The 23,186-nt window shown below is 47.8% G+C and overlaps 1 protein-coding gene across 4 annotated transcripts; it reads right to left on the bottom strand.

Annotated features, from left to right (window-relative positions):
• Positions 1-248: 248 nt before the first annotated feature.
• On the bottom strand, positions 249-22,822 carry LOC139411757 (mitogen-activated protein kinase 6-like). 4 transcript variants are annotated; one of them, XM_071158481.1, is made up of 8 exons: positions 22,554-22,822; positions 14,456-15,401; positions 12,769-13,086; positions 3,387-3,531; positions 3,048-3,212; positions 1,792-1,987; positions 1,538-1,664; positions 249-1,449 (listed from the first exon to the last, which is right to left on the bottom strand). In XM_071158481.1, exons 2-8 carry the CDS (start codon positions 14,690-14,692, stop codon positions 259-261), a joined length of 2,379 nt encoding a protein of 792 aa, XP_071014582.1. In that variant the 5' UTR covers positions 14,693-15,401; positions 22,554-22,822; the 3' UTR covers positions 249-258. The 4 variants fall into 4 exon arrangements, with proteins under 4 accessions (XP_071014582.1, XP_071014585.1, XP_071014581.1 ...); XM_071158484.1 differs by having other exon boundaries at positions 1,538-1,661; XM_071158480.1 differs by lacking the exon at positions 22,554-22,822 and adding an exon at positions 18,952-19,068.
• Positions 22,823-23,186: the final 364 nt, after the last annotated feature.

Here is a 23,186-nt window from a genome sequence, read left to right as displayed (position 1 = left end):
AACTCTGATGTTTTCATATGCTAGCAACTTTCAACCCAGTCTATTTTACCTTTTAACTCCTACAACAACTAAAAAAAAAATATACAAATAAAAGTTTATATTTAAAAAAAAAAAGAAAGGAGCCATACGATAAGGTATGAAATGATTCAAGTAAAATAACATTACTATGATAATGAAATAAAATACAACAGAACAGAACCAGCCTAGAGATCTTGCACTGTGAGGAACATGGTATTGTATCATTTATGTTTTGTTTTTTTAATTCAGATGCTTGAAGAAGCTGCTGTAGGTTGTGTGGGCGATCTGAGGCGAGCATTTGACCGTGGAGGGAGCGAGGGAGGCCTGGATGGATTTGAGCGGCACGTCGGTCGTAGCAGCGAATCCCGGCAGCGCCAGAGAGTCCAGCTGCATGTTAAACATGATTTCTCCGCTCCGCGCCAGGAAGCCCCCCTCGTCCCGTTCCCTCTCCCCTCCCACATCCGAGGGCTCAGGTTCTGGGGTGTCGGCGGCGCTAGCAGCACTCTCCCCGCTGCCCTCGTCCTTCCTGCTGAACAGTCTGTCCAGGTAGCTGGTGTAGCAGCTGTCCTTCTGGAGCTGCTCCTCTTTCCCAACGTCCCAGCGCCCCGCCCCGTCCATCAGACACCCACCTCTCCGCTCCTCCACCCTCTCCCCTCCTCCGAAGCTCTCCCAGGGGTGTGCGGGACGCGCCCCAGACCCAGCGGTCCCCACGGTGATGCTGACCTGAGCAAAGTTCACCAGGCACTTCTCCTCCTTCTCCTGGCTGATGGTTTTGGACATGGAGCCTGACCGCGGAGCCTCCAGCTGGGACACAGACGAGTTGAGCTCGTTCAGGAGGCCCACCTCGCTCAGGAGGCCCACTCCCACCTCGCTCAGGAGGCCCACGTCCCCCAGGAGTCCCACGTCGCTGGGCTCAGTTCGCAGGCTCAGTTTGATGGTGCCGGCGATGAAGGAGTCAAAGTCGAAGCCTCGATTCTGTTGAGTAGTCTGGGTCTGGTTCTTCTCTTGCTGGGAGTCCTTCTCCACCGGGCCCTTCTCTACCTGTAGAACCATCTGAGCCTTCACCAGGCCGTTCTTCTCACACTTGCTCTTCTGGGCCTTGTGCTCCTTGTCTCTGCCTGCAGCCTGAGCCTGTTTCTCTTTACTCTGCTGCTCCTTCCAGTTGGACAGATCTATAATGAGCTTGGGCTCGTAGTAGTGGTTGACCACGCTGTCCCTCCAGATCAGGTTATCCAGGTAGGACGGAGACACCACCTTGTAGTTACAGGTGTGGGAACACTCCAGGTCACAGTACTTGTTCTCGTGGTGAAGGTCGAAGTGTTCGTCATCGGGGTCGGGCCACGAGCGTTCGGGAGTGAAGAGGGAGGAGTAGCCGTAGGAAGGATCGTCCAGGAACTCCCGGTCTCCGTCTGCATACTTACGAGGGTCCACCTGGAGGGGTAGGAGGGACAGGGGTTAGGGTGGTGACTTGAGGAAGGAGTGTGTGTGTGTGTGTGTGTGTGTGTCTCTCTCTCCGTACCTGAACCTCCTCCTCGTCAGTTTGGTCAGACAGAGCCCGAGGGTCCACCTGTACCTCGTCAGTGTCCAGAGTGCTGTGGGTGTGGAGGTGCCAGTCCCCTTCTGAAAGCTGGCTGTCACGGTACCTGCTGGGTGGAGGGAGATGAAGGGTTAAGACAACCCAAAACACAAACCCCCTGAGTTTGACCTCCACAGTAAAATAAACCCTATTCTATAACAGTGTGTGTATGTAGACTACAGTACGTCTCCATGTACCTGTCCCAGGTGTGGCTGTGACCCTGGTCCATCAGTAAGATATCATCCACCTCATCCTCTATGTGGAAGGGGTGCAGCGAGACGGGTTCGTCCAGGGGGAAGGAGTAGTCAGACATGTAAGGGTGGGCTAGGGCTTCTTCTGCTGTCAGACGGTCCATGGGGTTAAAGGTCAGGATCTTCTGCAGGAAATCCAGGGCTGGAAGGGAAGAGGAGCATTTACCATGGTGCAGTGTGGCATGTACGGGACAATATGTACGGGACAATATGTACGGGACAATATGTACGGGACAATATGTACGGGACAATATGGTATAGAATAGGATTGTGTTAGTTTGTGTGTGTTCACCTGGTGGTATGTTGTGTGTGTTCACCTGGTGGTATGTTGTGTGTGTTCACCTGGTGGTATGTCAGGCATCAGTTTGTCCAGTGCGGGTGTGTGTGTACGTCAGGAGTGTGACTGTGTGTCTAGACTCACGCTGTGGGCTGACGTCGTGCAGTAGCTTGGCCAGTGGGTTGTGTGGCTGGGACATGTCACTGTGTATGTGTCTACACGAGTGCGAGTCTAGACTCACCCTGTGGGCTGACGTCGTGCAGTAGCTTGGCCAGTAGCTTGGCCAGTAGCTTGGCCAGTGGGTTGTGTGGCTGGGACATGTCACTGTGTATGTGTCTACACGAGTGCGAGTCTAGACTCACCCTGTGGGCTGACGTCGTGCAGTAGCTTGGCCAGTAGCTTGGCCAGTAGCTTGGCCAGTGGGTTGTGTGGCTGGGACATGTCACTGTGTATGTGTCTACACGAGTGCGAGTCTAGACTCACCCTGTGGGCTGACGTCGTGCAGTAGCTTGGCCAGTAGCTTGGCCAGTAGCTTGGCCAGTGGGTTGTGTGGCTGGGACATGTCACTGTGTATGTGTCTACACGAGTGCGAGTCTAGACTCACCCTGTGGGCTGACGTCGTGCAGTAGCTTGGCCAGTAGCTTGGCCAGTGGGTTGTGTGGCTGGGACATGTCACTGTGTATGTGTCTACACGAGTGCGAGTCTAGACTCACCCTGTGGGCTGACGTCGGGCAGTAGCTTGGCCAGTAGCTTGGCCAGTAGCTTGGCCAGTGGGTTGTGTGGCTGGGACATGTCACCGTGTATGTGTCTACACGAGTGCGAGTCTAGACTCACCCTGTGGGCTGACGTTGTGCAGTAGCTTGGCCAGTGGGTTGTGTGGCTGGGACATGTCACTGTGTCTACACGAGTGCGAGTCTAGACTCACCCTGTGGGCTGACGTCGGGCAGTAGCTTGGCCAGTGGGTTGTGCGGCTGGGACATGTCGCCGTGTATGAAGACGGGGATAACACTGTGTAACTCCTGCCTGTCCTCTTCTCTCAGCACAGGGATGGACTCCAGGATCAGCTGCATCTGCTCCAGTTCATGGGCTCCTGCAGAACACCAATTCAAAACCAATATCAGTCACACCATGTCAGTCAGAGAGAGTGTGAGCTCTGCCAGAACCCACGTGCCATGAAGCCTGTGGCCTACATTTCCGCCCCGCGGTTCAGTGGCACAGTGAACCTGCCTCACCGGTAACCCGTGTGAGTCTGTGCTTGACTGACCTGCGAAGAGCGTTTTCCCGGTGAGCATCTCGGTGAAGATGCATCCGGCAGCCCACATGTCAATGGCCTTGGTGTAGTTGTTAGGAGAGAGCAGCAGGCGAGGAGACCGGTACCATTTAGTCACCAAGCCCTCAGAAAGATGACCCTGGAGGAGGAGGCAGAGAGGAAGAGGGGAGGGTGAGTTAACACTTCTTTAGTGAGAATTGCGCACTAAGAGTTGAACGGGAGCAAGAGCCTGATAAACCTGAATTCATAGGACCCCTCCCCTCTCTCTCCAGAATGACTCAACCTCTCTCTCCCTGTTCAGAATGACTCAACCCCTCTCCCTCTGTGTGTGTTCAGAATGAATAAACAGAATGTGACTGAAACTGGTTTTTCAGCTCTTATGAGATACACCTAAAACACAGACCCATAGGTTACTAGTTTATTTCAATGAATGAAACAGTTGTCATCCTACTGTACTGCAGTGTGTGTGTGTGTGTGTCTCTCTCTCTCTCTCTCTCCAGGTCTGTATCGACTTCAAAAGCACCATTGATCCTGTTAACTACATTCAGCTAACGACCTCTTAATGGTTGAGAAGCAGAGACTCATCAAAGCTGTAACAACAGAACAATCTGCTTCTGGAAGCTTCCCCTACAGCTCCCTGTTCCCTACATGGACCCTGGTCAACAGTAGTGCACTGTAAAGCCCTACGGCTCCCTGTTCCCTACATGGACCCTGGTCAACAGTAGTGCACTGTAAAGCCCTACCGCTCCCTGTTCCCTACATGGACCCTGGTCAACAGTAGTGCACTGTAAAGCCCTACAGCTCCCTATTCCCTACATGGACCCTGGTCAACAGTAGTGCACTGTAAAGCCCTACAGCTCCCTGTTCCCTACATGGACCCTGGTCAACAGTAGTGCACTGTAAAGCCCTACAGCTCCCTGTTCCCTACATGGACCCTGGTCAACAGTAGTGCACTGTAAAGCCCTACGGCTCCCTGTTCCCTACATGGACCCTGGTCAACAGTAGTGCACTGTAAAGCCCTACGGCTCCCTGTTCCCTACATGGACCCTGGTCAACAGTAGTGCACTGTAAAGCCCTACAGCTCCCTGTTCCCTACATGGACCCTGGTCAACAGTAGTGCACTGTAAAGCCCTACGGCTCCCTGTTCCCTACATGGACCCTGGTCAACAGTAGTGCACTGTAAAGCCCTACGGCTCCCTGTTCCCTACATGGACCCTGGTCAACAGTAGTGCACTGTAAAGCCCTACGGCTCCCTGTTCCCTACATGGACCCTGGTCAACAGTAGTGCACTGTAAAGCCCTACGGCTCCCTGTTCCCTACATGGACCCTGGTCAACAGTAGTGCACTGTAAAGCCCTACGGCTCCCTGTTCCCTACATGGACCCTGGTCAACAGTAGTGCACTGTAAAGCCCTACGGCTCCCTGTTCCCTACATGGACCCTGGTCAACAGTAGTGCAGTCGCTGTTTGTTTGTGTTACCCAGCGGCCAGTCACCCACCCTGGTAGATCAAAGCTACTAGAGCTCTGCTCGGGCCTGTCACATTAGACCTGCCTGCAGTATCCTCAGTGACGACAGGAGATACACGTACGTTTGTCCCAGAGCTCAATCCCACCCACCCACTCCTCCACCTACAGCCTGGCCCCTGGTCCCTACAGCCTGGCCCCTACAGTCTCGCCCCTGGTCCCTACAGCTTCGCCCCTGGCCCCTACAGCCTGGACCCTACAGCCTCACCTCTGGCCCCTACAGCCTCACCTCTGGCCCCTACAGCCTCGACCCTGGCCCCTACAGCCTCGACCCTGGCCCCTACAGCCTCGACCCTGGCCCCTACAGCCTCGCCCCTACAGCCTTGCCCCTACAGCCTCGACCCTGGCCCCTACAGCCTCGCCCCTACAGCCTTGCCCCTACAGCCTCGCCCCTACAGCCTTGCCCCTACAGCCTCGCCCCTTTGCCGCACAAAAATGGAGAGAAAACACAGAAAGGGAAAAAAGGGAGAGAAAGAGCGAGGAGACATACACAGGCCCAGTCAGCAGCCACAGAAAGCAGGATAATCCCCCTGCCTCACACACACACACACACCGATCTGTACTTCCGGGACAGTAGAGTCAGCAACAATACGCTGCCTGCCAGTCTGCCCTCAGGCCCTGCAACACAAAAGGCACCCACCAAACCAGTGCCCCCGTCTTGTTCTTCCATCCTCAAAAGTCCCCACAAGGACAGTAAAACAAGATCACACCCACAAGGTCAAAGGCTATTTTAAGCTTAAGGGTTAGCCGTTAAGGAAAATAGGATTTTGAATGGAAATCAATTCTAGATCCCCACAAGGTCCCATGCTGTGTGTGTGTGTGTGTGTGTGTGTGTGTGTGTGTGTGCTACAGTGGTAAAACAACACCCTCTGACCTGGGGAGAAATCATTAGTCGAAAAACATTTCACAACTGAAACCATTTAATCCAAATGGAAAACATTTTGCAATGAAAACAAGTTTCTATTGGACAAATTCAGGTAGGCCCCGCCCCTCCCCGTTGTGTTCCATTGGCTTCTGTTTGGTTCCCTGCTACGTCAGAGTGGTGAGCTGGCTGTTTCGGTCTCTGTCGCTAGAAAGGCTCACTCACACACACACCCTGTGTGTCAGTCAGAATATCATTATACAATTTTGAGAAGCACACAGGTTGTGCTGACCTACTAAATGTAATGAACACCAGTCTGTAACCATGGCCTCCTTTATTATGGACATACCAATAAATCAATGAATTAGCTCAGGTAGGATAGTCCCATACTAAGCAGTCTAATGTCTTCAGCTCATAACAAGGCTCAGCTAGCGGGCCAACAAGGCTCAGCTGGCGGGCCAACAAGGCTCAGCTGGCGGGCCAAGGGACAACAAGGCTCAGCTAGCGGGCCAAGGGACAACAAGGCTCAGCTAGCGGGCCAAGGGACAACAAGGCTCAGCTAGCGGACCAAGGGACAACAAGGCTCAGCTAGCGGACCAAGGGACAACAAGGCTCAGCTAGCGGGCCAAGGGACAACAAGGCTCAGCTAGCGGACCAAGGGACAACAAGGCTCAGCTAGCGGACCAAGGGACAACAAGGCTCAGCTAGCGGACCAAGGGACAACAAGGCTCAGCTAGCGGACCAAGAGACAACAAGGCTCAGCTAGCGGGCCAAGAGACAACAAGGCTCAGCTAGCGGGCCAAGAGACAACAAGGCTCAGCTAGCGGGCCAAGAGACAACAAGGCTCAGCTAGCGGACCTAGAGACAACACGGCTCAGCTAGCAGGCCAAGGGACAACAAGGCTCAGCTAGCGGGCCAGGAGACATGTGCACCAACTGGAAATGATCTAGGTTGAATGACAGAATGATCTAGATGTAGCGACGGGAGAAATGATCTAGGTTGAATGACAGAATGATCTAGATGTAGAGACAGGAGAAATGATCTACTTAACAAACCCTGGTGGATATTCTAAGCAACACCAGGGCCCGGTTGGCTGGGTGGGTATATTTAGAAATGGGTAGATGTCTCTCTTGCATCAGCAGCTTTTAAGCAACTGAAGGAGCAGTCAGAAAACCAACCAGCCAGCCAGAACAGTCTGCCAGCCAACCAGCCAGCAGAATGTCATGAAATCAGTCAATACCACTATCACAAATGAGGAAACTCCAAGCAGTTCCCAGCAGTCAAGACGACTGTAGTCAGAGATTTGGCAACAACCAGCATGGTAGACTGCCTGTAATGTTGCATAAGAAGTCTAGAATGAAAGAGGTTCTGAGAATCCACAGCAGATTACAACAAGTGAACATTCTAACTAATTGTCTAACTCATTTCAGGAGAATTCATACACGTCACACACACGCACACACACACACACACACCCGGAGTGACGCATTAAGTCATTTCTCCAGACCAGACCAAAGCCACAGGTTTGCAACAGTCAGAGAGGCCGTGTTATCTAGCCCAGTGTGTGACAGAGAGAAAACCCTGTTTCCACTCACTGAGCGCTGTGCTGTTCTCACTGCCAGACTAGTGGGTCTTCCATTCATGACAGGAAGAACAGCCATATGCATGCTATGGTTCTCTATGTAAAGCCTTTTTTCTGTGTAGAATAGTTTACATTTTTATTTTAGCTTCATTTGTGCAATGTGGTTTAGAAAAAAAAAAAAAACATCATATATTTCTGTCTCAGATGGGTGGCTAACACCTCAGTGGAAGGAAGGGGGGGGGGGAGAGAGGAAGGGAAGAGAGGGAGGATGAAGAGGGAGTGTAGAGGAAGGGAGGAGGAAAATAAGAGGAAGGCAGCAGTTGTAGAGTACTATAGGGTTGTCTCAGAGAACCTGGTGACAGAGGATTAGTGGCTACATTTCCTCAGAGAACCACACGAAGCTAGCTATACACACACACACTGACTTATATATATATATATATATATATATACACATACATACACACACACACACAGCTTTAATCCCCAGGAGATGTGTGTTAGGCATGTCTTTATACACACAGCTTTAATCCCCAGGAGATGTGTTAGGCATGGATTTATATACACAGCTTTAATCCCCAGGAGATGTGTGTTAGGCATGGATTTATATACACAGCTTTAATCCCCAGGAGATGTGTGCTAGGCATGTATTTATATACACACAGCTTTAACCCCCAGGAGATGTGTGTTAGACATGGATTTATATACACAGCTTTAATCCCCAGGAGATGTGTGTTAGGCATGTCTTTATACACACAGCTTTAACCCCCAGGAGATGTGTGTTAGGCATGTCTTTATACACACAGCTTTAACCCCCAGGAGATGTGTGTTAGACATGGATTTATATACACAGCTTTAATCCCCAGGAAATGTGTGTTTGGCATGTAGAATGGTTTCTTTTAGATCTGTTGCTCTGCTTACACACGACTCAAGTCATTTTTTAAAAGCCTTGTGAACCTTGGAGTGGAATCGGCGAGCCAAGAGGACCGCTGTGTGTGTGTGTGTGTGTGTGTGTGTGTGTGTTGCTATAGCTGGGTAATTGGGTCAACGTGAGTATGTGTGTCATGGAGGAGGACTGTGGTGGAGTGATCCGAGCTACAGCAGGAAGCATGTGTGGTGGTGGAATGACTCTCTCCCCCCCATCTTTCCCTTCCTCCCCCCCTGTCTCAGCCCCCCCCCCCCCCCCCCCTGCCTCAGCCCCCCCACATTTTTCCCTTCCTCCCCCCATCTTCCCCCGTCTCAGCCCCCCTCCTCTCTCCTTATAACATTCCAGGAAATGTACACCTGCACATCAAGAGCAGCGACCATCTGCAAACTTAACAGTCTGCTGCTTCTTCATAATGACACACAGGCCTGGAGGGTTTTAGATGAAAACGACTTGTTTGGAAAATGACTAACTTACTTGGTTAAAAAAAAAAAAACACCCCTTAAACCACTTGTTGCTCACATGTAAAAGACCGTCATGTTATTAATTTTGTCTAACTTCCTAGAACAAAACTGGGTTCAATAAAACTTTTTATATTCCGATAAACAAACCCTCAGTATGTATGTCAAAGGCCATTTTGCATTAAGAAATCTTCAGGGTTGGATTACAACTTGTAAAATAGGAGGTCAAGTTGCCTCACTGAGCAGATGTCATATCACTCAGCTAATGCTAGTCTACACAGCCATGCCCCTTGACCTGCTTCACTGAAGGGCACACCTAAGCTAGCTAACTCTGGTCCCGGCCGAGTCCCTGCCATGCTCACTGTGCCAAGGGATGCTATTGCTAATGCTAAGCTAACTGCTAAGCTAGCTAACTCTGGTCCCGGACGAGTCCCTGCCATGCTCACTGTGCCAAGGGATGCTATTGCTAATGCTAAGCTAACTGCTAAGCTAGCTAACTCTGGTCCCGGCCGAGTCCCTGCCATGCTCACTGTGCCAATCCGAAAAAGGGATGCTATTGCTAATGCTAAGCTAACGGACGCAAATGCAATGCTTTTGCCGAACCCATGCGTCTAGTCAGCCCAAGGGCACGCTAAGCTAAATGCTAAACTAACACTGGTTGTAACAGCTCAGCCACGTTCCCTGCTTAACCTCAAGGCATGATTATGCTACGCTAGCAGCTTGAGAGCAGCTCTAGCCTTGGAGAAAGGCTCCCACGATAGGCAGGACAAAGGAATGATTGACTGACTGGCTGGGAGGGAGGGAGGGAGGGAGGGAGGGAGGGAAATGCACAGGATGCTTGATTCCTGCCTGCACGTGAATTCCAGACATTCTTGGTGGTGGGCCACTGGGTGTTTGACTGCTGCGGGTCCCACAGAAGCAGGCTGAGGAGGCTCTGAGAAACTGCACACAACAGGCTCTCACACAAACCCCTCAACATACAGAACCACTCAACATACAGAACCACTCAACATACAGAACCACTCAATCCTCTAGCAGAGTTCAGAATATTTCTAAGGGTGGGGGGATGGGACAAATTCAGAGAACTTCAATAGAGCCTAAAGGAAGTCTGAGAAACAGACAATGTAATCTCCATAAGAACCCAATCACTTAAACCCAATCAGGGCCCATCTCTGGTCATATTAAGCCAATCAGGGCCCATCTCTAGTCATATTAAGCCAATCAGGGCCCATCTCTGGTCATATTACGCCAATCAGGGCCCATCTCTGGTCATATTAAGCCAATCAGGGCCCATCTCTGGTCATATTAAGCCAATCAGGGCCCATCTCTGGTCATATTAAGCCAATCAGGGCCCATCTCTGGTCATATTAAGCCAATCAGGGCCCATCTCTGGTCATATTAAGCCAATCAGGGCCCATCTCTGGTCATATTAAGCCAATCAGGGCCCATCTCTGGTCATATTAAGCCAATCAGGGCCCATCTCTGGTCATGTACAACACAGGACATGGAGTAGGTCTTGCTGAAGATATATACAAATATAAACTGGATGCTGATTGGCTAACAGCCGTGTTATATCAGAGCGTATACCACAGGTATGACAAAACATACATTTTTACTGCCCTAATTGCATTAGTAACCAGGTTCTAACAGCAATAAGGCACCTCGGGGGTTTGTGGTGTATGACCAATATACCACGGCCGAGGGCTGTATCCAGGCATTACGTCGTGCCATACACCACACCCTCTCGGGCCATATTGCTCAAATATAGCATCTATATAGACACACTAGAATATCTATACATTGAGACGTGTGCCAGTTCTTACCAGTGTCCCAACAGAGACCAAGGTTAGTTGCTGCAAATGGGCTGGTTCTTTATTTAGACAGAGTGAGCTGTACAAATAGCATGCAGAGAGGCAGAGCCAGCCAGCTACCCCAACAGCAGGGCAGCTTGGTCAGGCAGGGGCACGGGAGTCACTCAGGCTGTGTGTGTGTCCAGGCTCTCTGGATGGTACATGTAATGCGGCACCAAATGGCCGTGATCCTCTGCAGAGAGAAGCGTGTCCACACACACACACACACACACACACACACACACACACACACACACACACACACACACTTGAGCTTCTGCAGTCCACGGAAATAGAAAAAGAGTTGACATCAGCAGAGGGTCTTTTCAATAGGCCGTTCCCTTACCTCCACCTCATCAAAACAACACCTGCTTAGATAGGGAAAACACACAGCAGAACAGAGCTGCTATAGGGGCTAGGAGAGGCAGGAAGAGGAGGGAATGTCTGGCTAGAGACTGAAGATCGTGAGAAAATCTCTCCACCTTCAAACAGGCACCTGTAGCGCACACACACACACACACACACGGAAATGCCAGTTTCCTGCCGTGTCCCCAGCACGATTGCTATTCAAAGGAGAGAGTGTTCTCTAGTGATGCGTCATTGGAGAGTAGCGAGTCAACACTTGATCTGCGATATGAGCCACTAAAACCAGCTGCTTTTGGGCTGTGTGTGTGTGTGTGTGTGTGTGTGTGTGTGTGAAGCTGTGGCCTCGCACTAAAAGACTCTGGCACGGGGCTGAGCAGTGTGTGTGAGAAAGTGTGAGGCCTAGCTAACTGTAAAAGTCCCGAGTGAATCCTGTGCTGTGCCAGAGAGAGAGGGCCGAGTCCCACACCAGACAGGCCCCGGTGATGACTAATCTAAGACACCTGTAGCTGCATGGTGACTACTCCACTCCTCAGCTCTCTCCTCACCTCTTTCTTCATTCTTCTGTGACTCCTGCTCTCCCCTCGGAGTCCTGTCTAAAGAGCAGTGTAGGACTGGGGAAAGAGCCACCTCAACCTACATTCTCCCAGAGCCAAGACATATCAGCCTCATCTCCACATCTCTGAAGTTTGAACGCCTGACTGGTGCACAATATATACTACCACACAGCCTGGTCAACAACCACACAGCCTGGTCAACACCACACAGCCTGGTCAACAACCACACAGCCTGGTCAACAACCACACAGCCTGGTCAACAACCACACAGCCTGGTCAACAACCACACAGCCTGGTCAACAACCACACAGCCTGGTCAACAACCACACAGCCTGGTCAACAACCACACAGCCTGGTCAACAACCACACAGCCTGGTCAACAACCACACAGCCTGGTCAACAACCACACAGCCTGGTCAACAACCACACAGCCTGGTCAACAACCACACAGCCTGGTCAACAACCACACAGCCTGGTCAACAACCACACAGCCTGGTCAACAACCACACAGCCTGGTCAACAACCACGCAGCCTGGTCAACAACCACGCAGCCTGGTCAACAACCACGCAGCCTGGTCAACAACCACACAGCCTGGTCAACAACCACACAGCCTGGTCAACAACCACACAGCCTGGTCAACAACCACACAGCCTGGTCAACAACCACACAGCCTGGTCAACACCACGCAGCCTGGTCAACAACCACGCAGCCTGGTCAACAACCACACAGCCTGGTCAACAACCACACAGCCTGGTCAACAACCACACAGCCTGGTCAACAACCACACAGCCTGGTCAACACCCACACAGCCTGGTCAACACCCACACAGCCTGGTCAACACCCACACAGCCTGGTCAACAACCACACAGCCTGGTCAACAACCACACAGCCTGGGCAGCCTGGTCAACACCACACAGCCTGGTCAACACCACACAGCCTGGTCAACAGTCTAAACTCTCTCAGGATGTGGATGCAGCCTCCCACCCCTCAACGGAAATATTGGTTCCCAGGGCCCTTATCTCAGCGGAAGCATTTCCCCTGGGAAGGGAAACGGAGGCGCGACATCAGGAACTACCATACCTCCTTGTTAACTTCCTGCGGTGCAGTGTGGTGTGATAGGCTGATGGCGTCACCCGAGGGATTAGCCCAGTTGGTTTCTGGGCAATAAAGCCAGAACGCTAGGCAGGTATCACATGGTTATTACAGACAGTAATGACTGTTAGTTGAACTAGTCTCTATTTTAGCCTCTTACCTTGTGTGAGTAGTGAGGATCCATGATCCGGGCCAGTCCAAAGTCTCCTATCTTCAGCACCAGGTCCTCTGTGTTGACGAACAAGTTGGCAGGCTTCAGGTCTCTGTGCAGTACGTTGGCAGAGTGGATGTACTTGAGGCCTCTCAGCAGCTGGTACATGAAGAGTCTGGCGTGGTCCTCAGAGAGTAGACCCCTCTCCAGGAGCTGACACAGGTCTGTCTCCATGTACTCCTGGACGATGTACACAGAGTTCACCTCTGTCAGAGAGACTATGTCCTCTGTTAGGTGACGACCGCTGGGCCCAAGGGTCTCAAATACCTGGCAGAGGGAAGGTGTTCATATGTTAACATCAACTCATACGAGCAGATACACCTGCATGTTGTCTGTGTGTTCCTGACTGTGTGCAGTGTAACTTCCATCCTGTCTGTTTAAGCACTAACTAGTGGGAGGTAGTCCAACAATTGGAAGTGACTTGTATTGTTCGACTCAGGCCAAGTCGTATGACTGCAGAGTTTGATGTTGCAGTGTGACTTGAGCAAGGGGAGTCTCTCCCCCCCCACCCCATACTGTCTGCAGTGTTAGGAGCTGACCCATTTCCACTGTCTGCAGTGTTAGGAGCTGACCCATTTCCACTGTCTGCAGTGTTAGGAGCTGACCCATTCCACTGTCTGCAGTGTTAGGAGCTGACCCATTTCCACTGTCTGCAGTGTTAGGAGCTGACCCATTCCACTGTCTGCAGTGTTAGGAGCTGACCCATTCCACTGTCTGCAGTGTTAGGAGCTGACCCATTCCACTGTCTGCAGTGTTAGGAGCTGACCCATTTCCACTGTCTGCAGTGTTAGGAGCTGACCCATTTCCACTGTCTGCAGTGTTAGGAGCTGACCCATTTCCACTGTCTGCAGTGTTAGGAGCTGACCCATTCCACTGTCTGCAGTGTTAGGAGCTGACCCATTTCCACTGTCTGCAGTGTTAGGAGCTGACCCATTTCCACTGTCTGCAGTGTTAGGAGCTGACCCATTCCACTGTCTGCAGTGTTAGGAGCTGACCCATTCCACTGTCTGCAGTGTTAGGAGCTGACCCATTTCCACTGTCTGCAGTGTTAGGAGCTGACCCATTTCCACTGTCTGCAGTGTTAGGAGCTGACCCATTCCACTGTCTGCAGTGTTAGTAGCTGACCCATTCCACTGTCTGCAGTGTTAGGAGCTGACCCATTCCACTGTCTGCAGTGTTAGGAGCTGACCCATTTCCACTGTCTGCAGTGTTAGGAGCTGACCCATTCCACTGTCTGCAGTGTTAGGAGCTGACCCATTTCCACTGTCTGCAGTGTTAGGAGCTGACCCATTCCACTGTCTGCAGTGTTAGGAGCTGACCCATTCCACTGTCTGCAGTGTTAGGAGCTGACCCATTTCCACTGTCTGCAGTGTTAGGAGCTGACCCATTCCACTGTCTGCAGTGTTAGGAGCTGACCCATTCCACTGTCTGCAGTGTTAGGAGCTGACCCATTCCACTGTCTGCAGTGTTAGGAGCTGACCCATTCCACTGTCTGCAGTGTTAGGAGCTGACCCATTTCCACTGTCTGCAGTGTTAGGAGCTGACCCATTCCACTGCTGTCCTGACAAAAATACATTTCCATATGAAAGGCCAATATAAAGTATTGTACAGTTCGTTACAGCATTTCCTGTGTTACCTTGACGGTGTTGTCGTGGTCCAGCCTCCTGATGATCTTGATCTCTCTCAGGGCGTGTTTGACGCTCTGAGGATCCGTCAGAATGATCTTCTTCACCGCCACTCGTTTGTCGCAGTCCGTGTCGATGGCTGAGAACACCAGGCCGTTCCCTCCGTAGCCCAGAGGCTTCAGGTCCATGTAACGTGGGCCCAGGTCAAACCCGTGGATGTTCATCAGAGACTCAAACTTCTCCGCCATCTTGGATTTGGTGTTTTGACTAAGTTTGCGATTGACTTTGGGGGTTGTTCAATACAAAAATGGACAAACTGACTGGTAATAAGCTATAGGAGGTCTTGCCTGGTGGGTAACATTGTGAAAATAGAACATGTGGATGGTATAACCCTTACAGAAGACTACTGTTTCCCCCTGTCTAACCCTCACAGAATCACACGGCTCTCGGACTCACAACCAGAGTAGAAAGTCATGTTTGTTTGACAAATGGAGCAAGTTTTTCCAGGCCTAATATGAATTACTTTTTCAAAATCTGTTTTGTTTGTTTGTTTGTTTGTTGTTTTTTGCAGCTTCTCCGGTTTTTAAACCGTTTTTAAACGTTTATAGTGTTTAACAGCCAGCAATAATGGAATGAACTCAAGAGGCCAATTCAAAAACTACAACAGCATCTTGTTGCATCCTCACAGTGCAGATACATTCAGTGATAGACTCATCCTGTGTAGCTGCATTGATTACAATTGCGCTAAAAAGAACTACAATTTTAAATTCTATTTGTTTTTTGTTTGTTTTTTGTTGTTGTATTTACTCAAATCTTCTTCCTGTTGAAACCACCGCTCATCCAAAAATGGTGTCTTGCCTTTTAGTCTTCACAGAGTAGTCTGGCCCTCAACAATCGGGTGGCTCAAGCTCACCACAGTCGCAATCAAAACTATCCTCCATTTTACATAGGGGTAACCTGAAACAGAAACAACACAATGCTTTAGGTCAGCAGTCAGACAACAATTAGACAATAGTAACACTGCCACGGCTGGCTGACTGGACACAGTTCCATTCAGCCGTTTTAACAGCCTGACATCAAACGGACTGAACGACTGTCACCGTCCAATTTAAGATGACCCAAAAGAGAAATACATGGAGAGAAATGCTAGCTAATACATTTCAAAACTTTCAAACTAGGGTTTTTCATCCAATTGGCGGCACAAATATTCTAAAAAAAATCTGCATAAAAACAATATGCAAATTTTCCCCACCGGAGTTTCCATCAAATTGACTTGTGCATGATGACATAGTGATGACATAGTGATGACATAGTGCGCATCAAAACTCATTTTGTGGTTAAATTCCCATGTAAAAATAAAATAAAATCAAGTTAAATGGTTTCTCATCACATTTTCAACTCTACTGATGGTTTTCACAAAAAAAAAAAGATGTATAGCAAGTATGTCCATTCTGGTATTGGCACGCTCACAGATACAGTGTGGGTATAGATACAGTGTGGGTACAGATACAGTGTAGGTATAGATACAGTGTGGGTATAGATACAGTGTGGGTATAGATACAGTGTGGGTATAGATACAGTGTGGGTATAGATACAGTGTGGGTATAGATACAGTGTGGGTACAGATACAGTGTGGGTATAGATACAGTGTAGGTATAGATACAGTGTAGGTATAGATACAGTGTGGGTACAGATACAGTGTGGGTACAGATAGTGTGGGTACAGATACAGTGTGGGTATAGATACAGTGTGGGTATAGATACAGTGTGGGTACAGATACAGTGTGGGTACAGATACAGTGTGGGTATAGATACAGTGTGGGTACAGATACAGTGTGGGTACAGATACAGTGTGGGTACAGATAAAGTGTGGGTACAGATACAGTGTGGGTATAGATACAGTGTGGGTACAGATACAGTGTGGGTACAGATACAGTGTGGGTATAGATACAGTGTGGGTACAGATACAGTGTGGGTACAGATACAGTGTGGGTACAGATAAAGTGTGGGTACAGATACAGTGTGGGTATAGATACAGTGTGGGTATAGATACAGTGTGGCTATAAGACTATAATTTGATTATTATTCGACAAAAGAGCGAGATGATGTTTAGTTGTCAAACGGCAGCCAAGCATCGATGATCACGTCAACAGAATAAGACCCTTGATATTTATTGGAAAATAGTCTTATATTTTAACTATTAGGAAAACGTCCAGTTTTAGTCAATAAACTTCTAAAATAAAATAGCTAGCTACCTGGCTTTGTAATCCAGCCAAATTGCAATAAAGACCATATGGTCCGTGGAAAGTTGCTAGGCAGATGTTAGAATGGGCAAAACTAGTTTGGTAACGAACAATGCCTTTTCCAGCATGATGGAGTACCTTGCCATAAGGCAAAAGTGATAACTAAGTGGCTCGGGGAACAAAACATCGATAATTTGGGTCCATGGCCAGGAAACTCCCCAGACCTTAATCCCATTGAGAACTTGTGGTCAATCCTCAAGAGGCGGGTGGACAAACAAAAACCCACAAATTCTGACAAACTCCAAGCATTGATTATGCAAGAATGGGCTGCCATCAGTCAGGATGTGGCTCAGAAGTTAATTGACAGCATGCCATGGCAGGATTGCAGAGGTCTTGAAAAAGAAGGGTCAACACTACAAATATTGACTTTGCATCAACTTCGTGTAATTATCAATAAAAGCCTTTGACACTTATGAAATGCTTGTAATTATACTTCAGTATTCCATATTAACATCTGACAAAAATATCTAAAGACACTGAAGCAGAAAACTTTGTGGAAATTAATATTTGTTTCATTCTCAAAACTTTTGGCCACAACTGTACACCTGGCTTAAATGTGGGTGGACTGGACCTCCGACCTCACATAAAATAACAGTTTTTATAAAAAATACCTCTTTCAGCACCCAAAGAATAGCGTTAGCCTGCAATTACAGAGAACAATGTATGTAATTGCAGGCTATTCTTTGGGTAATGAAATCAGTAGTTTTTAATAAAAACTTCATTTTAAATATGACTCTCGACACTCCAGTGTTGCCAATTTAGCGACTTTGTTGCTAGATTTAGCAAGTCAGATCCTTCCAGTGACTTTTATTGGGAAAAGTATTTAGATACTTTTTAAAGGCTGCCCCAGTTAGTTTTGGTTGATTTAATTTATTTAACTAGGCAAGTCAGTTCAGAACAAAATCTTATTTACAACGACCCAGGCCAAACCCGGACGAAGCTGGGCCAATTGTGCGCCGCTCTATGGTACTCCCAATCAAGGCCGGATGTGATGCAGCCTGGTTTCGAACCAGGTACTGCGGTGTCTTAGCGAGCTGCTCTCTACGTCACTCTGAGACCACTGCGCCACTCGGGATTTAGTGACTTCCGTGTTTGTGTACCCTGCCTGGCTCAACTCAGCTGCTCCTCCACTGAGGTAGCGCCACTCTAGCCTCTTGGTCCTCACCCCTCTGCTGCAGCGAGTGAAGTTAATTTATTAAATCGGCTCCTTGTCAAATGACACCACAGCTCTCTATAAGGCATAAACAATAATAACAAGTTAAAAATAAAGTGTATACTATTTTCAAAAAAAGTACTTGCTGTTTTTTTTTTTTAAATGTGCATTTTAATGACTCATTGCATGAGAGGACTGAGGGACAGCATAAACGTAAAAACAAATCCGTATATGTCATCTAGGGACAAATGGACAAAAGCTACTTTTTTTTCCTTTAAAAAAAATACAATAAATAAATGTTAACACTGCGCGGCTCAACTCCATAGTAAATCGTGGAGTCGGCTGGTAAACTAGCTACTGTAGCATCATTCGCTAACTAGCGACACACTTTCTATCCAAAACGGAACCAGAAAAACACTCCGAAATGTTTAAATGTAAATAACATGGCGATAGCAGCCTGCCAACAAAACATACTCGCCGTATTGCCGACTATAGGTTATTTTGTGTGAAGATAACCACGTTATTACGATGAACTTTCTCCAGATAGCCACTGCTAGCCAAGTTAACCATGTGATCCCCCCCATGAAAGTCGTGAACCTCCGACTCCGGTGATAATTCGGGGAACAGACCCCCTAGTTGACTGTTCGCATTATGCTAACCTTACAGGGGGGAAATGAAATATCGTTGATATTCAGCCAAAGGCTTCTTCTATATAACGTTACCCATATAAACAACGTTTTATCCACATATTTGGTCGATACGAGTGAGAGAGGTTTTCAACGATCCCCGTGACATGAACAAAGGCGCCCTGTTGTTGGCCAGAGGGTCTTGAGTTGAGCTGGCTAACCTCACAAGGCCGTGGCTAGTTAGCTTTATTCGGCTCCGTGGTCGTCCCTCTGAGGCATACAACAGCGGATCCTGCTCCCTCCTAACACAAAGCCGACGTCGAAAATATCACATCATCTGCCGTTTAAAAACACAATACGACCTTCCCACATAACAATACACTTATCCAACCAAACAAAACAAAAAAATAGTATTGAATCACTTACTGTTCTCGTCCGTTTCATTTGATATAGCGATGTTTTTTTCAAAGCGATATTAGGTCGGGCTGCGCTCCGTCCGCACCGCGCTGCGAGTCTGTTACCATCGCCATTCAGACTGGCTGCCCGCGTCAGCGTCGGCGTCATTCAACAGACGTGGAGAACGGAGACGATGGGGAATCGGGCGGTAAATTCAAAATATCGGAATAAAACAAATATTTAGGGCGATTCTATCTTCTAATGTTTGTTTGATGTTATTTTACTGACTGTGTTTTTTGTTATGTTTTTTTTTTAATAGTCTTAGTGTCCGAATAAACTGTTATTTTACGCTGTGGGCCCTGAAGTTATTGACAGCCAGCCAGGCAGAATCTTATCCTAAATAGATAGCCCCAATACAAAGGAAAAACACTAACAGGCCGCCATCACTATTGACTGGAGGATCAAAGCAGCCTTGGGAAACCTCAAACGCAAAACAGTTAAACATTAAGTAACAGTCATTAAAACAGTTAGGATTATGTTAATTCAGAAGGTCATTGTTTTTAGACGTAGGTCTGTACATAAAATAATGCATAGGCCTAATTGACAACCTGTCATGTTCAGCCCATAGGCCTATATAAAGCCTATAGCCTATAGCCTAATTGACAATCATATTGAGCCTATATATATATAAAGCCTATATCTTATATTTATAGTAAACACAGCGACTATGCGGTTGAGTCTGACTGCTCAATGAAATCCTCATGTATTAAACTTAAAAGCAAAACACAGATCGATAGGCGGTATAAGCTTATCTTCACATCAAATTCAATCAATAATTTAATCATGACCTATAGTTTTCTGTACTTCTCTCGCGTGTATTTTACCTGTTATTGACTGGGCACAGGTGTAGTCAGTGCCTGTTACGCTTGGACCATATGTCACACACAGTTGCTGAGACGGAGGATTATATTTATATTCTCAAAATATTCAAAAAAAAAATATTCAAAATCAACACTCAAGAGAGATACTAATATTTGTGTCAACTTCCAAGCAAGTCAGTCAGACAAGACAGACACACTTGTTTTGGAAATCCTTCTGCTTGCGAAGGACTGCGGAGGTGCTGCCGTTGTTTTTCATCCTTCAGCAGCAATGCAGTGTTTTCTGAGTTTGGCCTAAATGCTATTTTCAGATTATGGTACACAGTACTGGGTTATTAGCCGCGTTAGAGGTAAAAGTCCCTCGGAAAGGTTACCGGTGCTGCGCGAGGATTTAGATAGTCCATCTGTCATGATGCGCAGGGCTTGTCGCCTTTTTCTGCTGTTTTTTTTTGTCTTCTTTTTTTTCCCCGACTAGCGGTATGTGGAATCTCTCGCACTGCGATCTACCTACATCCTTCCGAAAATAATATTCCGAATAAAGGAATAAAAATCACACAGAAATAAAACAGAATAGCCAAAATATTCGGATCCAGAGATATCCAGATAGATTCTGCGGGTCTGGGGTCCTTGTCTGCTATGCAGTAGCTTCACCAGTCAGTCTGTGAGCCAGTGTGATGTAACAACATCAGCATAGGCAGCACCAGAGCAGGGGAGAGCGGCGGGGAAGGAGGATATGTAGGATATGTTGATGAATGAACGAGCAACAGAATCGGCCAGTTTAATGAGAGGACCGGAAGAGGCCGGACGCGGATGCAGCAGGAGCAATGTGGTAGGTTGCTCCCATCAACTGCAGTGTCCATCAGCAGGGCCAGCAGACCATGTGAAGAGCCGTGTGGCTGAGAATGCTGCAGAACGTTACCTGACCCAGCCTGGGATGATGATGATGATGATGTAGACTAGTGGGATGGAGAGACTGGAAGGATGCTCAGTCTATTATGCGACAGACATGGTGAGGTGAGCATTTTGAGACCATGTCCAAGGAGCAGGCTACAGATCAGCTTCTAGGTCAGTTCCATATGAAGGTGTAAAGAAAAGTAGCTGAATAGAATTCTGACCAATGGTACAAATTGCCTACATTCACACATAAATCAATAACTATGACATAGATCAATAACTACAGTAATATATAGATGAATCACTACGGTAATATATAGATCAATCACTACAGTAATATATAGATGAATCACTACGGTAATATATAGATCAATCACTACGGTAATATATAGATCAATCACTACAGTAATATATAGATGAATCACTACAGTAATATATAGATCAATCACTACAGTAATATATAGATGAATCACTACGGTAATATATAGATCAATCACTACGGTAATATATAGATCAATCACTACGGTAATATATAGATCAATAACTACAGTAATAAATAGATCAATCACTACGGTAATATATAGATCAATCACTACGGTAATATATAGATCAATAACTACAGTAATATATAGATTAATCACTACGGTAATATATAGATTAAGGTTAGTCTACAGGTTAGTCTACAGGTCCCCCAAGGTTAGTCTACAGTATCATTTGTTGAGTCCCTTAGACTCCCCCTCAAAAAACATTCATATTGTATATTCATATTGTCATTCATATTGTCAACCTGCTGAGGGGAGCTGAAGTAGTAGGATATCCATCACACTAGCTTATGTAACTAGCTTATGTAACTAATGTAACTAAGGTAACTATTGTAACTGATGTAGCTAATGTAACTAATGTTGCTAATGTAACTAATGTAACTAATGTAACTAATGTAACTAATGTAACTAATGTTGCTAATGTAACTAATGTAACTAATGTAACTAATGTTGATCTGTTGAAACTGAAGCCGTAGCACCACACAGATGGTCAGTATGAAGTAGCACCATAGATAGTGGGAGCTGGATTTGACAAAACAAAGCTGCCGTGACTTTGATATCACATATTAAACTCTATCCTAATGCACACAGGGACAACACACCTGTGTCTACACTGTTACCACAGGACCACTTTGTATCGATGTGCTGTGCTTTACGGGCTGAGAAATCCCTGTCTGAGTCCCGGGATGCATTACAAATAGCACCCTAGGGCATAGGGGTCTATTTGGGACTTCATTCCAGTGTTAGTTCATCTGCACAGAACGTTCTCTGTCCTCAGAGTGTGAAGAGTGGTTTCTGACTGCCGTGTCTCCAAGGAGACGTGAAAATTCTGTTTACACCCGTCTGTCACCTTATATGCTGCTGTGATGATGACAGCGGGCATAATCACAAAGGAAGCTCATCACAAGCCTGCCTGCATGCCTGTCTTTCTGAGTGCCTGCTTGTCTGCCTGTCTGTCTTTCTGCCTGCCTCCGCCTCGACTCATGCTTCCAGCTCACCATATTTCACCACAGAGAGAGAAAGAGAGAGAAAAAGAGAGACATACAGAGATCTCTAAGCGCTCGTTGTTCATCTACAATCGTCAAAAACTAAATTGCTATTCGGCTGAAACAGACAGTCACAGGATCTTGCCCAGCCAACAAACCTCTCATGTCTCTTAGACTCTCCTACACGCCCAGCCAACAAACCTCTCATGTCTCTTAGACTCTCCTATATGCCCATAGAACACTTCAACCAGAGTCCCTCTGCACCTATACTGTTCTTCTGCCTTGTTCAACTTAGTCTGTAACTTGATATTACAGCCGTCTATCTCTCTTACCATGGTTGAAATCCTCCTGGAGTGTCAGGAACGCCATGGTACAGAACAGCAGTTAATCCATACAGTTATGCACTAAAGAAAGAGACCAATATCCAACACGGCTTGTTCCACAGTCCACAGGGCTTTACAGTAGCCCCTCAGCAGCCAGGCAAAGGGAAGTAGACAGTTGCCAGACAGACAGTCCACTAGTAGCCTGTGGAGTGATACAGTACTATGTAGAAATAGATTGTCACAGTCTTGGTGATATGTTGTGTTGCTCCATGTGAGTCAGTCTGGGTTGGGAGGTGGAGCTCCATGAAGAGTACATGTAGGCTGAACATGGAGAGAGAGAGAGAGAGAGAGAGAGAGAGAGAGAGAAAGAGAGAGAGAGAGAGAGAGAGGGGGGAGGGAGGAGCAGAGGGGGGATGGGGGAGGAAGGGGGAGAGAGAGAAAGGGAGTGAGGGGGAGGAGCAAAGGAGCGAATGAGAGAGGGGGAAGAGAGAGGGAGGGGGAGAGACAGGGGGGAGAAGGAGGAGAGAGAAAAAAGAGAGGGAGGGAGCGAGGGAGACTGAAGGGGGAAGAGAGAGAAAGTAGAGATGGAGAGGGAGAGGGACATTAAGAGAGAGGGAGGAGAGAGGGAGAGTGGGGGGAGGA

The sequence above is a fragment of the Oncorhynchus clarkii genome, chromosome 6, assembly GCF_045791955.1.
Source record: "Oncorhynchus clarkii lewisi isolate Uvic-CL-2024 chromosome 6, UVic_Ocla_1.0, whole genome shotgun sequence".
Classification (NCBI taxonomy): domain Eukaryota; kingdom Metazoa; phylum Chordata; class Actinopteri; order Salmoniformes; family Salmonidae; genus Oncorhynchus; species Oncorhynchus clarkii.
The sequence above is the reverse complement of the archived record's forward strand: the minus strand, read 5'-3'. Positions and strand labels throughout refer to the sequence as shown.

Coding starts and splice junctions, on each gene's coding strand:
- LOC139411757 (XM_071158481.1), bottom strand. CDS start 14,692: ATGGCGGAGAAGTTTGAGTCTCTGATGAACATCCACGGGTTTGACCTG. Junction 1,988..3,047: donor GCCCGACGTCAGCCCACAGG/GTGAGTCTAGAC, acceptor CTTCCCTTCCAG/CCCTGGATTTCCTGCAGAAG. Junction 1,450..1,537: donor CTGACGAGGAGGAGGTTCAG/GTACGGAGAGAG, acceptor CTACCCCTCCAG/GTGGACCCTCGTAAGTATGC.